Below are 13,922 nucleotides of genomic sequence, written 5' to 3' on the forward strand. Positions count from 1 at the left end.
TGGTCCGGGAACCTGGCCCCCGACGTTCGTCATGGAAATGGATGAATCTCAGGTGAGTCTAAGTGGATCCCGAATCCAGTATAAATAGATCTTGGATATCTAGTCCAGTCTAAGTATATTAAGTCTTCGTGAATGTTGGATATTGTCTAAGTGAATCTTGGGTATCCAGTCTGAGTGGCTCCAATTTAAGTGGAGTCTTGTTTGAGTAGACCGGAAGTCATAAATGAAACGCTACAGACAGGCTACTTCACCTATTCTGGAGACGAATAAGTTGACTTAGCTACTTCCGGTTTGGATCACGAGAAAGACCGCCTATGTGGGAACGAGAGGTGCAGTGGGCTAGTATGGCAGAAAACAGGTCAGAAAAGGATCTAAGTCTTAATCGTTTCCTGTCAATTTCAAGGGGTTGACCACTCAGTTCAGGAGTGTACACAGGATTACTGATTACCAGTGATTACCTTCAAACATACTAATAAAAACTCCATAATTTTGGCCAGCTGAGAGCATTTTGGGCTAATTTCATAAGAAAACCCCCCCAAATCCGATAAAAACGGCGAAACTAGCCAGTTTTGGTGTGTGATTATCAATGATTACTGGACGAAGTGTGCACACGATTACCAGAGTGGGTAACCCCTTGGTCAATTTTAACTGGATGTTGTTCAGAAAGATCCGGAGGATCCCATGGTATGATTCGGATTCGACAGTTAAGAGGTCCCGAACATAGCTTGAAAGGCGAAATCGAAGAAGCGTATATCTCGGGTATACTCACTAAAACTCCCTTGGTGTATCAAAATATACTCTGATCTTTTTGAACCATCATCTTAAAGGGTAGACTTGAAAGAACTCGGAACTAATGTTAGCATATCTTTGTCTTTGGTGGTTTTTGCGCTGCGCTTCAAAGTTGCGGCGGTTTTCAGATTTAGTTGTACTTTGTTGCGCCAATTTGCTCAATCCGATCTCTCCTCATAAGTTTATAACAATCGCGCTACGTTACGCGTGCCTTTGGCGGAAATCAAGCTCAAACGTGCCACGAATAGCAGTTTTCGCACTGCAAATCCAAAGGCAATACTTTTGGTACCTTTTTTGGCGATACAATTGAGTATCGCCAATAAACGGCCTAACGGAAGAGCATTGCCTTCAAAACGGCGATACACAAAAGTATCGCCAAAATTCGGCGATACTTTGGAGTATTGCCACGATTTGGCATTCAACATTGAACAAATCAAGGGGATTAGGCCTTAGTTTAATGCCGCGGTTTTGGCGATACCTAAAAGTATCGCCAAATTTTGGCGATACTTCTGTGTATCGCCGTTCTGAGGGCAATACTTTTCCGTAATGCCGTTTGTTGGCGATACTCAATTGTATCACCAAAAAATGTACTTAAGTATCGCCTTTGCATTTGCAGTGTCGTCTTCGCGTAACAATAGCATTTACTCCGCTTGAATGCAAAGGATGGTTTCTTCGGTTCTCAAACCTCTAGCAATTGACTCAGGACCCCACCCCGTAGATGCATCCATGGATCTTGGGCGCAATTTTACAGAACCACGACACGACAGTCGTTCTTCAACGCAGGTCTTTTGAGGATGGACCCTATGGCCCTTTAAATTTAAGCAACTGCCATTAAATATGTTAAGCTTCCCCGGGAACGACCGTTAAATCGATAAACTTCGTAATTGAATTTGAAGGAAGTCACATGAGCCTTTTTATCTCTGCTACACTGAGAATGAAAGAGTCATGATCATGACTAAAATTTTGGGTGCGGAATTCTTTATTACCCAAATTTGGGTGAGGAAATTTTCCTCACCCAAATCTATGGAGCTTTATAAGGAGCTGATACACCCTTCCTCCCCCAAAATTGGGCGAGGAAGCTTTCCTCGCCCAAATTTGGGTGAGAAAGTAAACTTCGCCCAAAATTGGGTATTGATCATGACTTTTTCATTCTCAGTGTAATTGAATGAAACTTGTCACATTACTAATATCAGTGTGCTTGCGTGTCCGCAGCTGCTGCTCCTGCCGGACGAAGTGCTGCTGGCGGTGCTGGCGCACCTCGAGCCCAGGCAACTCTTGCAGTGCCGCGTGCTGTGCCGCCGCCTGAGGGACCTGTGCCTGCACCGGCGACTGTGGCAGACCGCCGACGTGTCGGACCTGTTCTTGCTGCGCGCCGCGTTGAACCTCGCGCCGTGCCTGGGGGAGGTCCGCGTCACGAACCCGGAGGCCGTGGCGTACCTCGTGCAGGGGACGGCGTGCGTCGTCAACGAACTGTCCGTGCAAGTGTGCGACCAGCTGAACGCGGCCTTCGCCACCACCATCGTGGGGAAGCTCTCTGCCCTCGGCGGCGTCAAGGAGCTCTCCCTGCATCTTCTCTGCCCGCTGTCCACTCCCTCGGTGGCCACGCTGCTGAAGGCCGTCATCAACATCGACGGAATCAAAGAGCTGTTCGTCCGCAGAACAGGCGCTGTCGGCCCGATGGAGGCTGTCTTACCCTTGAGCGACCTGGAGCTCCGCCCCTCGTTGAGAAAGCTGACTTACTTGTCTTGTGAGGTGGACCCCTTCCTGGATCTCCTTCTCAAGACGCACGCCCCTACACTGGAAGAAGTGTTCTTGTTTTTCCTTCACGAGATCCCCACGACCCTGCTGGGCAGCATGCCCCGGCTGCGCGTACTGGCCTGCCACCCCTGCGACGGCCTGTCCGAGTTGGCAGACCTGCCCAGCCTGGAGAGCGTCCGCCTGATGTCGCGCGTGACCGAGGATGGCGCTTTCTTTGCCGGTGCAGTGGACTTCCTGCGAAGGTCGTCGCACCTGCGTTCGGTGGAGTTCAACGGGACGCGCGATGTGGGCTCCGACGCCCACCTCGTGGCGCTGGCCGACTCGCCTTCGGCTCTCCACATCAACGCGATCTCGGGCGTCGACGTGGCTCAGGGTCTCCTGGAGCGGGTCGCCGCCACGCTCCCGAAGTTCTCCCTCCTGAAGTACCTCGGCCTGGACTCGGTGCCACCCAACGTCGTGCTCAAGGCCATCAGCCCCGAGACCCTCCCCAGCCTCTCCGTGCTCAGTGTGCGCTCCACCGACCGCGGCATGTGTCTGCACGCGTGGCTACACGACCCGGCCGTGCAGGACGTCCTCGTGAGGAACCCCAACCTGCACCTGTACGAGGCCGGCATGTCCACCATCCCCGACGACTGTGCTTGCGCGTGGTGCCGCTGGGGCTGCCACGGAACCCTCCAGCACTACAAGTATTACTCGTCCCACGCCAGGAGGGCGGACTGCCCGGAGGAGTGCTACCAGGTGGCCGGTTGTAGCTCGTAACCGTGTGCCATCAACTCCATGTTAAAGTAATTCAGGCCTTGATCTTTACGTACTGCTTACCATTACAATGACCGCTCTGATCGGTTCTGATACTTAATTGCATTGTTTCCTATTACGAAAGCCTTAATTTTCCGAATCATTCTGTGTAATGGACATCGTTTTCAGGTGGGGTGAGATTTATTTCTAACATTGATGATATGATTAAGTTAACTTTGGATCAAAATGCATTCAACGATGATAGCATATTGCACTGATATAATATTTCATGTGTTTCTTGTGACTTTCGATGAATGTATGTGCCAGGCTCAGAGTCCACTTGCCTTAATTGTTGTTTTTTATTTTAAGTTCAGTCCTAGCGTTCGATTTATCTGCGCTTTGTTAGTTCCCCTTTTTTGTGACGAATTCATCAAAAGTTCAGTGTCACATTTCACTTGTATATGGTTTGGAACTGTAGTTCTCTATTTGACAACGAACTTTTCAGAATAAATCATTTTAAAAACATTGAATTTTATTATGACTTACCCTAAGGTGCTAGCAAAGTCACGTGCAATGTCTTTACACAATCTTTCTCCCTGAATTCTTTTTAGTTCAACGTTATTAAAATGGTTTCCAATGCAGGCGGCGAGCGCTTCTTTGTAGGTCCACAATGGTGAAGGGAAACACGTGATATCACAAAATAATTGAAATTTGAGGAGCACTCAAACACTCAAAATATTTTGGAAATGAATAAGATATATTCAGAACACTATCAATTAGAGGCCATTTGTGCTTTTGGCAGGAAAACTTTCCACCCTTATTGACATTTCTTCAAAGAAATGGACTGACCTATACCAGATACAGCACATGTTTGGACGGAAAATGGAGAGGTAATTGAAGTGGTAACACAAGGGCATAATTGCTACGCTCTTATAGGCATGAACAAGTCTTTCACGCCTAACCCAAGGAGAACAGGAAGTCAAAATCAAATCAAACTAACATCAAATGACGTCATTTAGACATCAAAATGGACCAAATTTTGACCAAAAATAAGTTTATCCCTAGAAATCCTATTCTAGATCTCCTCCCTACAGCCTGAAACGATTCACGTTGTTCCCAAGGCGTAAATCGTTTGGCCCTGTTTGGGCATAGTTATGCCTTTGTTCAACCGGTGTTCGTACAATTTAAAGTGCAGAGGCTGATTATTACTTTCCAACAATTCATTTTAATAAAGAAAAATATGACAAGGTGCCTATAACATTGGCATACCACTCCAAAAATACGAATCCATGGGATCAATACACAATCAATGCTTACGACAGTCGACGCTGACAAACCGGGTGTTCGAGTTGATTTTCGTCGCCTTGTGACGTCATCAGCGTGACGTCATCTTCGAGCCGAACACTTTTCAGCAGCGGCAGAGGTTGGCACCCTCGCAGTCGCTGCATTTGACCACTGCGTCGGGAAGCACGCCCCTCACCAGCGCCATCTGCTCGGCGCACAAGGCAACCTGCTCTGGTGAACCAGTGCCGTGGGACCGCAACAGAGCCACCTCTCGGACGTGGCTCCCCACGAGCTGCCAGACGTCGAAAGTGACCTGCGGAGAAATGAAATTCAAGTTAAAAGCAGAGGGTAACACTACGCGATAGCTTTATCAGAGTGTCGCCTTTGGATTAAGAGCGCAGCGTTTACAAAATGTGGAATGAAACTGTTTTCCTTACCTCGCGATACCTCCACTGACGGGATCTGGGACTGCAACGCAAAACAAAGTTCAACATCAGAACATAAAGCAGTCCACAAGAGTTTTGTCTCCCCCCCCCCTTTCTGTCTGTCTGTCTGTCTGTCTGTCTCTCTCTCTCTCTCACACGCACACACACACACGAAGAAACGTGGAGTTCTGCACACGGGCGGATCTGAAGAAGGGGCCTGACCAGCACAACCACTTTCTGCTATATTCAGTTAAGAAATTCGCTTTGCGTTTGCTCGCGGTTTTCTCACCGTTTGCTCGCCACTGGCTCTCGACGAAAGTATTTGGCAGCCGGCAGGACCCTTGCTCGCACCATTGTACTGTAAAGGTGCCCCGCAATAGGCATTTTAATGCAGAAAATAAAAGTAAGGAATGATTGACTTAAGGGGGGACCCTGGTGAAAAAATCGCCAAAATTCCAAAAAATTGTATTTTCACAGTTCATAGATAAAAATGTGCATAGAAGGTTTCAAATTCAACAGGTTGAACACCTTTAAGCTAAGTGGGTAGTTTCTTTATCATTTGGAAGGAAATAACATTGAGATCAGTTGTCGTTGGCTTCTACGCTCAACTTCACAGCTTTGCTCAGTCGACAAAAAAATTTGTCGTAGAAAGACTTCCTGCGTTCCTGGTTGACACCTACATGAGTCGTCTTGCATGGACTCTATTCATTGATGACTTGTCGACAAATTTTAGTGACGGAATCTTGATATCAGCCCTACTTTTTTTAAAACACACCTAAAAGTTTGAAAAAAGGGAAAAAAATCACTTTATTATTAATGTTGAAATTTGAAAACTCATATCTCAGGACAGAAGTTGAATTTGAAAATTCCGTCACTAAAATCTCTTCTATACATCTTTGGGATAACCCAAAAAAATTTTCAAGACTTTCCGTCCCAATGAAAGACGCAGGAAGATTTTTCCCCAACGCTCCAAAAAACACTAAAAAGCCACTTTTCTCAGAGACCGTTCAACATTTTGGGTTGAATTTTGTTTTGGGAACTCACCATAATGGACCTCATAATTAAGCAAAGTTTCAACTTTCTGGGATCATTTGAAGCCTACTTGAAAGTTTCACCAGGGTCCCCCCTTAAGAAAAATGGCATTCGGAATTTTTGATAATAGGAACTTTGGATTACGAATTATGTTTTAGAAAAAATGACATTAGGAAAAGACGACAGTAAGAAGAATGGTTGAGGAAAAATGGGCGCATACTGCAAAGCCAGAGGTAAGTTTGCCTACCACTAATTTGGCAAGCCGTTTTGAATGCCAAAATTCGGCAAGCTTCGACCTGAAATCTTCATACGCTCGCCAAATTTTGGAGCCATTTCGGCCAAGCTTGAGAAGTGCATTTGCTCAAATGAGAAGGATCGCGTTTGAGATGTGAGCGAATCGTTCGTCGGTTTACCACAGAATCTGGAGCTGCACGTTTGATTTCTAAGCGACGGCCCTATCCCTTTCCCCACACGGAAAAAGCAAAAGTAAAATCGGAGTTCGTGATTTTGGGTGGCTTCCTCTGGAGCAGCACCTTGACTTATGCAGTCTAGCCCGTAATGGTAATGGTAATTGAGATAGACCACGCGCTCCACAGTGAAGTGCTCGGGTTGCCTACCCGCCACTTCGCAGGCTGAGAGCATCTATGGCAGCATTTTTTTCTGCTTACAGTGGCGGATCCAGAGGCGGCCTATGCACTGGTAGCCAAGGAATGTGACGTCACGTTCGTTTTCACGTGAAAACGGCGATGTTAGTTTGAGCGTGACAAACGGTGAAAATTTACAGTCAAACGAATGTGACATACCGCACCGCTTTGTCACATCACTTCGGGTGTGACACGCAATCAGCTGTCGAGCTGTCACATTGAAACGAATGTGACGCATGGTACCCAAGTACACATGTCGTGTCACATCCAAACGAATGTGACATGCCCACTTTGTCACATTAAAACGAACGTGACACCCCTGAATCTGACAATCACTTCCCATGTAATAAAGATAGTACTTGCCCCTCCGCCCCTCCTTACACACACACACACACATAGAGGGAGAGGGAGAGAGAGAGAGTTTTTAGTTTTTACAAGTATTTATTGGGGGGATTTAATTTACAATTAGGGCCAGGAATGAGTTAAATTTTTTGTCAATAAATTGTGCATGCGGTGTTCATGTTAATTTTTATATCAGATGTTTGTGGTGCGGTTTGTACAATTTTGTGATATATTTTTTTAAATTTAAGTTACATATCTAGATGAAAATATGGAAATATAATTTATTTTTGAAGAATAATTCAATTAAAAAAAAAGTTTTAAAAGTTCATTTTTTTTTCTTCTTTCTTTTCTTCTTTTTTTTGCAAGTATTCTTGGTTGCTTGTAGGATCTTCTTTTTGTTTCTGTTTTTGTTCATCTTGGGGTTTCAGTTGATTTGAAAGGTTTGGTGGAAATTCAAAGTGGTGTTGGTTAGATTGGCGTAGCTTTCTTCAATTGCCAATCTGTGCTGCAATCTTCTTTTGAAGAGCATAAGATAGTTTGGTTGAGGAGGATTTGATTTCTTGATGAGGGTCATGTAGGTCCTATAAATTGTGCTCTTTGCCAAGTTTACGAGGAAATTTGCGTATCTTGAAGCTGCAGTTGTAGAGGGAAATCCAGCAAGGGCTTGTTGGTAGTCTAATTTTTTTCCTTGATTTATGCTCTTGGTTTTTGAGGATACAAAAGTCCAGATGGGGATTGTGATTGGGCAGTTAAAGAACATGTGAGCACAATTGCCTTCCTGATTGGGGCACCAAGGGCACTTTGGAGAAGGTATTATTTTCCAATCATAAAACTTCTTTGGCGTTGGTAGGGCATTGTGGAGTAATCTCCAAGAGATGTCCCCATCCCTTTTATCGGTGGGTTGAGAGTAGATGGAGATCCATGGAAATTGTTTCTCTGTCCAAGGTGTTGAGCCACTGACTTCAGGCTTGGTAAGCAGAATTTTGAGGGATTGGGTGTAGTTTTGTTTCTTGGATGATGAAAAGATTTTGTCTTCTTCGCTGATCTTGTACTGGGTGATTGAATCTTGGGACTCTTGTTGCTCTTGAATTTTTTTGTTGAAGAAGTTTTTAATTTCTTGAAAATTTCTGTTGAGTCTTCTTTGGGCTGGGCTTGGTAATTGGTCTACAGGAGGCATTGTCCAATTCCCATTTGGCATGAGTTGTTGCAGATTGTTGAAGTTAAAATATTTCCAGTCTGGAAGTATTTTCAATTGTTCTTCTGAAATTATGGCACTTCCCTGGAGTGGGGTGGTGGCCAAGATTTGAGGGGAAAGTGAAGAATGGACTATTTTTGGCTTTAAGTTGAGCCATGCTGTTAATAAACTATGATAGAATGGTGAGAGATTGGCTCTTGCAATTGGGTCGAATTTCTGGTTGAAGAAATGCTGTGGAGGAATTTCACCATAGCGGGACAAGTTGTATTGGTGAAACAGATAAGTTGGCTCCTGGCTCAACAGATTTTGTTGGATGTCATAAGCTAGCTTGAGGCGTAGAGAGTGGATCCTGGCTTGAAAGTTGGTGAGTCCCACTCCACCCAAATCCATTGGGGCGAAGACAAAGTTGTGATGCAACCAATGTTTTCCTTGCCACACGAAATTGATTGATATTTTATGGACTTCATCAATAAATTCTTTTGGTGGTTCCAAAACGTTGAGAGTATGTATGAGTTGGGCTCCCGCTAATTGGTTACAAACTATTTTTCTTCCATTGTAGGATGTCATTTTGACGAACTGGGACCACTTGTTGAGGCAAGCTTTGTATTTTGATAGCAGACATTCCCAGTTTTTATCTTCCCATTGTTTTTCATTTCCAATGTACACACCCAAAAATTTCATTCCTTGGGAGTTCCACTGACAATTTAGGGGAGTTTCAGTGCGGTTTTTCCATTTTCCACAGAAAAGACCTTGTGATTTTTCTTGGTTTAGTACTGCTCCAGATTGTTGACTATAGATGTTGAAGGCTTCTGTGATTTCATTGAAATCTTGATTGCGTGTGATGAAGAAGGTGATATCATCAGCAAAGGAAGTACTTTTGATGGAGATGTTGGTTCTTGGTATTTTGTGTCCTTGCAGGTTGATGAGGCAGTTTGTCATTATAAGAAATGGCTCGATTGAAATGGCATACAGTGGCCCTGCAATGGGGTCACCTTGTTTGAATCCTTTCTTGAAATCGAAGGGAGCAAGAAGTGAGGAGCCCATCTTGATGTATCCTATGGAATCAGTTAGAAGTGCTTTGATGTTGCTGCAGAACTTCGTTCCAAAACCTTGCTTCTCGAGGAGATGATAAAGGTAATTATGGGAAACTTGATTGAAAGCTGCTTTCTGGTCAAGAGAGAGAACAGCTAGTTCTGTTTGCTCAGTGTTGGAGTGATGGATGATGTTTCTAATTGTATGAAGATTTTGGTAAATAGTTCTTCTTGGTACGCAGTAGCTTTGATCGGATTGAAGTAGTGTTGAAATAACTTGAGAGATTCTTTTGCTGAAAATTCTTGAGATTATTTTATAATCAGTATTCATGAGGGATATTGGTCTCCAGTTTTTGAGGTAGAGCCTGCTTCCCTTTTTTGGTACAGGAGTGATTACAACTTTTTTCATGGACTTTGGTAGAGCTCCATTTTGCTGGAAGTTTTGCACCACTTTATGAAATAAAGTTTTCAGTTGTGTCCAGAAAAATTTGTAGAATTCTACTGGGATCCCATCTAATCCAGGTGCTCGATTGGGTTGAGCATCCTTGATAGAGTTGTAGATTTCTTCTGTAGAGATTGGTTCTTCACAAAATTGTTTTTCATTTTCAGAGAGTTTTGGTAATTTCTGGTAGAGTGGGCTCTCGGAATTTATTGGGTTCAGATCTTGATCATCAAAAGAGTTTGAGAAACTTTCTCGAACCTTTGAGAAAATTGTCTTCTTGTCTGTCACAACTTGGCCGTTTATTTCCAGCTGGGAGATTGTAGTTGAAGGTTTGGCTTGTTTTGCCATCCTTAGGAAGAATTTTGATTGAGTATTTGCTTCTTTGCATAATTGAGCTTCAAGAAAATGAAGTTTTTCTTTGGATCTGTCTTTGTACATTTTGTAGATGTCAGATTGAAACTGGATTGCAATCTGTGCATCAGTGGGAGACAGAAAATGTTTGGTATCAATGTAATCTATCTGTGTTTGTAGAAGATCAATTTTTTCTTGAACTTGGCTTCTTAGAACTTTGATATGTCTTTTGGAAGCGGCACACAATTCTTCTTTCAGTTGGTCCCAGATGACTGTAATGTCACTGTTTTCTAGTTGAGATTTTTCTTCATAAAAAACTATTATGTTTTCAACAATTTTTTGGAACTGTTTACATTTTAGAAGGGTTATGTCAAATTTCCAGTAAGGTGGTTGATACTGTTCTCCAGTGGTGAATAATTTTAAGGTTACTCCAGCATGATCTGAAAACGACGGGATTATTTGGGTGTTGTTTACAAGATGTAAGTCTTTCTTCTTGATATAAATCCTGTCCAATCTTGCCATTGGATGGTTGTGCTGCAATCCTCTGTAGGTGAATTGGGTTTTGTTTCCGCTGAAGTTTCTCCATACATCAGTGAGGTCATGATGTATTAGGAGAATTTGTAGTTGATTGGCCAATGCTCTTCTTATTTCCGAACAATTTCTTCTATCTTGTTCATGGAGTGTTACATTCCAGTCACCTCCAATAATAATGCAAGATGCATCATTGATTTTTGATAAGTGGTTTTCAAGTTGGGTGATCAGCTGGTCTGTTTTCTCCTTGTTGTGTGGCATGTAGACATTTATGAGGTGGTAATCTTCTTGATTTTTCTTTATGTGGGCTGCTTGCAAGTAGCCCTCTAAAAGTATGGTATGAGAAATTAAGTCTACTTGTTGAAAATATTCTTGTGCTATGGCAATAGCTACTCCAGAATTTGACTGCACTGGAGGATTAATTAAAAATTTGAACTTTTGTAAGTTTGCCATACTTGTGTCTTCTTTCAAATTTGTTTCTTGAAGTAGTAAAATATTGCTTGAAGTATGTTGACAAAAATCTTGAAGGCTGACTTGTTTGTGAGCACTCACTAATCCTTTGACATTGAGTGACAGAAGGGATAGCATTTTCTTTGAATTAATTTAGAGAGAGAGAGAAAAAAATAAATTAGATAAATTAAATAAAGTGAACATTTTTGTTTATCTTGATTACTTGGTGACTAGTGCATCACTTGCACGTTTGATTCTTCTTTGTAGATTGAAATCTTGACAAATATTAGCTGCATCATTTAGTTGGACTATTAATGCACTAATATTAGTAGTATATTTTGCCGCAACTTTCAGTGTATTTACTTTTCCTCTGCACTCTGACAAGAAGGATCGGAAATCTTCTTGGCTGAGATAAGATGGCTGTTCCTTCATGTGGCTCAATAATTGGTTGACTGCTAATTGCTCCTTTGCTTTTTTGACTTTTTTCCTATCTGGCTTTCCTGCTTGGTCTGCTCCACTGCTAGAGTCATCATATTCTTCTTCATTTGTTGGGGAGTGCATTCTCTTGGCTGGTAACTTACTGATGCTTGGATCTATATCCATAACTTCAACCCGCAGAGAGTCTTGAGTTACAGAAATTTGTTCACTTATCTCAAAACCTCTGAAGTCTTGTTCATCATTTGAGCTCCCTATTGACACATCAAAGGGTGATATTTTTGGTTGAGTTGTGACTGCTGGTGAAGGTACAATATTTTCCGATGAAATTTCATTTTCTTCTTGTCTTCTCTCTTCTGTGGGGTTTGGTTTTGATAAGTTTTGGGGGTATAAAATTTCTCCCCAAATGCTTACTTGTTGTTGAGGTTTATCTTGAGTGATTGGTTGTTGATTGCTGGGCTGCGCAGAAAAAGTAGGCATGAAGTCTGCTGCTTCTCTTGGTTGGGGATCTTGAGGTGGGACGGAGTTAGATTGAGATGGCTTTCTTGTGTTGAAAAGTCTTGTAGCTGCTGCTGGTCGGATGAGTGGGAAATTTATGTCGTCTATTTCACGCTTCTTGCATTTGTCTATGGTGTGTCCTGGGGCATGACAGTGTGCACACACCAATTCATCTCTTTCCACATAGAGAAGGAATTTACTGCCATCACTGTTCACCATTGGTATTTTCTTTGGCGGGTCATTGTGTTCACTTGGGATCATGATGTAGATAGAGCGACGCCAGGATTTTACATGTTTGAGATCGTCATGGCCTGTGTTTACCTTTAGTCTGGAAGGTTCGGAAACAATTTTTCCATAAGGCTCCAATAACTTCTTTAATTCTTCATCAGGGTACTCTGGGGGGCAGTTGGAGATGGTGAATTTGGTGGCTTCGGTGACGTATCTTCTAACTGGTAAATATTCTTCGTCGATGATGATTCCACCTCCTTGGCAGATTGTGTTGACGTGTTCTTCATTGGTTAGGTACATGCATACCCGCCCGCCACTTAATCGGGTGCAATATTGAATATTGGATCCCAAGATGATGTCTGCGACTGCTCGCAAGCATTTGTCTTGCGATATTGTCTTGGCATTTTCGATGACAATGGCTAGTTTTCTTGAAGGATTGTAGTTTGTTGATGTACTTGCGTTGTTTCGGTCCACAAGTGGTCTTCTGCTACTGCTGGTGTTGTTGTTTGGGTTGGGTGCGTTCGAGGAGCGCATGTTGTCGATCGTTGCTGGTCGATGTTGGTCGGAAGGGGCTTTGGCGCCAAATCCACCGGAAAAGTGAGCGTCTCCAGAGGATGTTGAAGCACCGCGCTGGTCAAGTTCAAATTGACTTACTGAAGAGTTGGTGAAAATCTGGTTGTTGATAAATCCTGGGGTTGTTGTTGAAGAATTGGATGCTGTTCTTGGTCTGGAGAAATTTCTTGAGTCTTGAGAGGCGGCTTGGGCGTAGTTAAGTGAGATGTTGTTGTTGCCAAGCTGTTCACGGAAGGCAGCCATGACAGTTACCGGGTTGGTTGATGGATTTGTTAAAGTTGATTTATTCTTCCGGGAGGCACCAGCAAGCTGCAATTGATGTCACATCTTGTCGGTATCTTCCTTACATTTTGGTGGAACAGTGATGGTAGGCGTTCTAAAGCCTAGAAACTAGTTAAAACTAGGTAAACACGGGGAGCACACTGGCGTCGCACGTTAGCAATCGGTCTCGAAAAAGGGGGGGAGAGAGAGAGAGAGAGAGAGAGAGAGAGAGAGAGAGAGAGAGAGAGAGAGAGAGAGAGAGAGAGAGAGAGAGGTCTCGGGCTTTATTACCTGCTGTCACTCTTCGTTTCTGAGGTGACCACTCTGCGGTCGAGATCTAGCTCCACCTCCAGGCGGGTGGCCGTTCGCCCAAACACCCGCAGCAGTTCGGTGCCGGCGAACACCAGGGACACGTGCAGGACGTCCAGGGCGGGCCGCTCGCCGACCGGCCACGCCTCCACGCCGTGCAGCTGGTCCGTCCAGGTCCTCGTGTGCAGGGTGCGGGGGCCAGGGCCCGGGCCTGTGACCAAGGAGAAATAACTCCAGCCAAATTTGTACACCGAAATTCATCAAACATTCATCGCATTTTGACTGAAAGTCATATAAATCCGACTGAAAGGCATCAAATTTCTACTGACATTCATCGATTTTCTACTGAAATTCATCGATTTTCTACTGACATTCATCGATTTTCAACTAAAATTCATCGACTTTCGAGTGAAATTCATCTAATTTCGACTGAATTTCATCGAATTTCAAGTGAAACTCATTTCGACTGAAATTCATCGAATTTCGACTGAAATTCGTCAAAATTCGACTGAAATTCGTCGAAATCCGACTAAAATTCATCGAAATCCGTCTAAAATTCATCGAAATTTGACTGAAATTCATCGAATTCCGACTGAAATTCATCGAATT

The 13,922-nt window shown here is 43.5% G+C and overlaps 1 protein-coding gene across 1 annotated transcript; it reads left to right on the forward strand.

Annotated features, from left to right (window-relative positions):
• On the forward strand, positions 1 to 3,812 carry LOC117644951. Its single transcript, XM_034384776.1, has 2 exons — positions 1 to 52; positions 2,002 to 3,812. The coding sequence occupies exons 1-2, from the start codon at positions 32 to 34 to the stop codon at positions 3,304 to 3,306; spliced, it is 1,326 nt and encodes a 441-aa protein (XP_034240667.1). The 5' UTR covers positions 1 to 31; the 3' UTR covers positions 3,307 to 3,812.
• The last annotated feature ends 10,110 nt before the right edge of the window (positions 3,813 to 13,922 follow it).

This window comes from Thrips palmi, unplaced genomic scaffold, assembly GCF_012932325.1.
Source record: "Thrips palmi isolate BJ-2018 unplaced genomic scaffold, TpBJ-2018v1 HiC_scaffold_18, whole genome shotgun sequence".
Classification (NCBI taxonomy): Eukaryota; Metazoa; Arthropoda; class Insecta; order Thysanoptera; family Thripidae; genus Thrips; species Thrips palmi.

Coding starts and splice junctions, on each gene's coding strand:
- LOC117644951 (XM_034384776.1), top strand. CDS start 32: ATGGAAATGGATGAATCTCAG. Junction 53..2,001: donor TGGAAATGGATGAATCTCAG/GTGAGTCTAAGT, acceptor GCGTGTCCGCAG/CTGCTGCTCCTGCCGGACGA.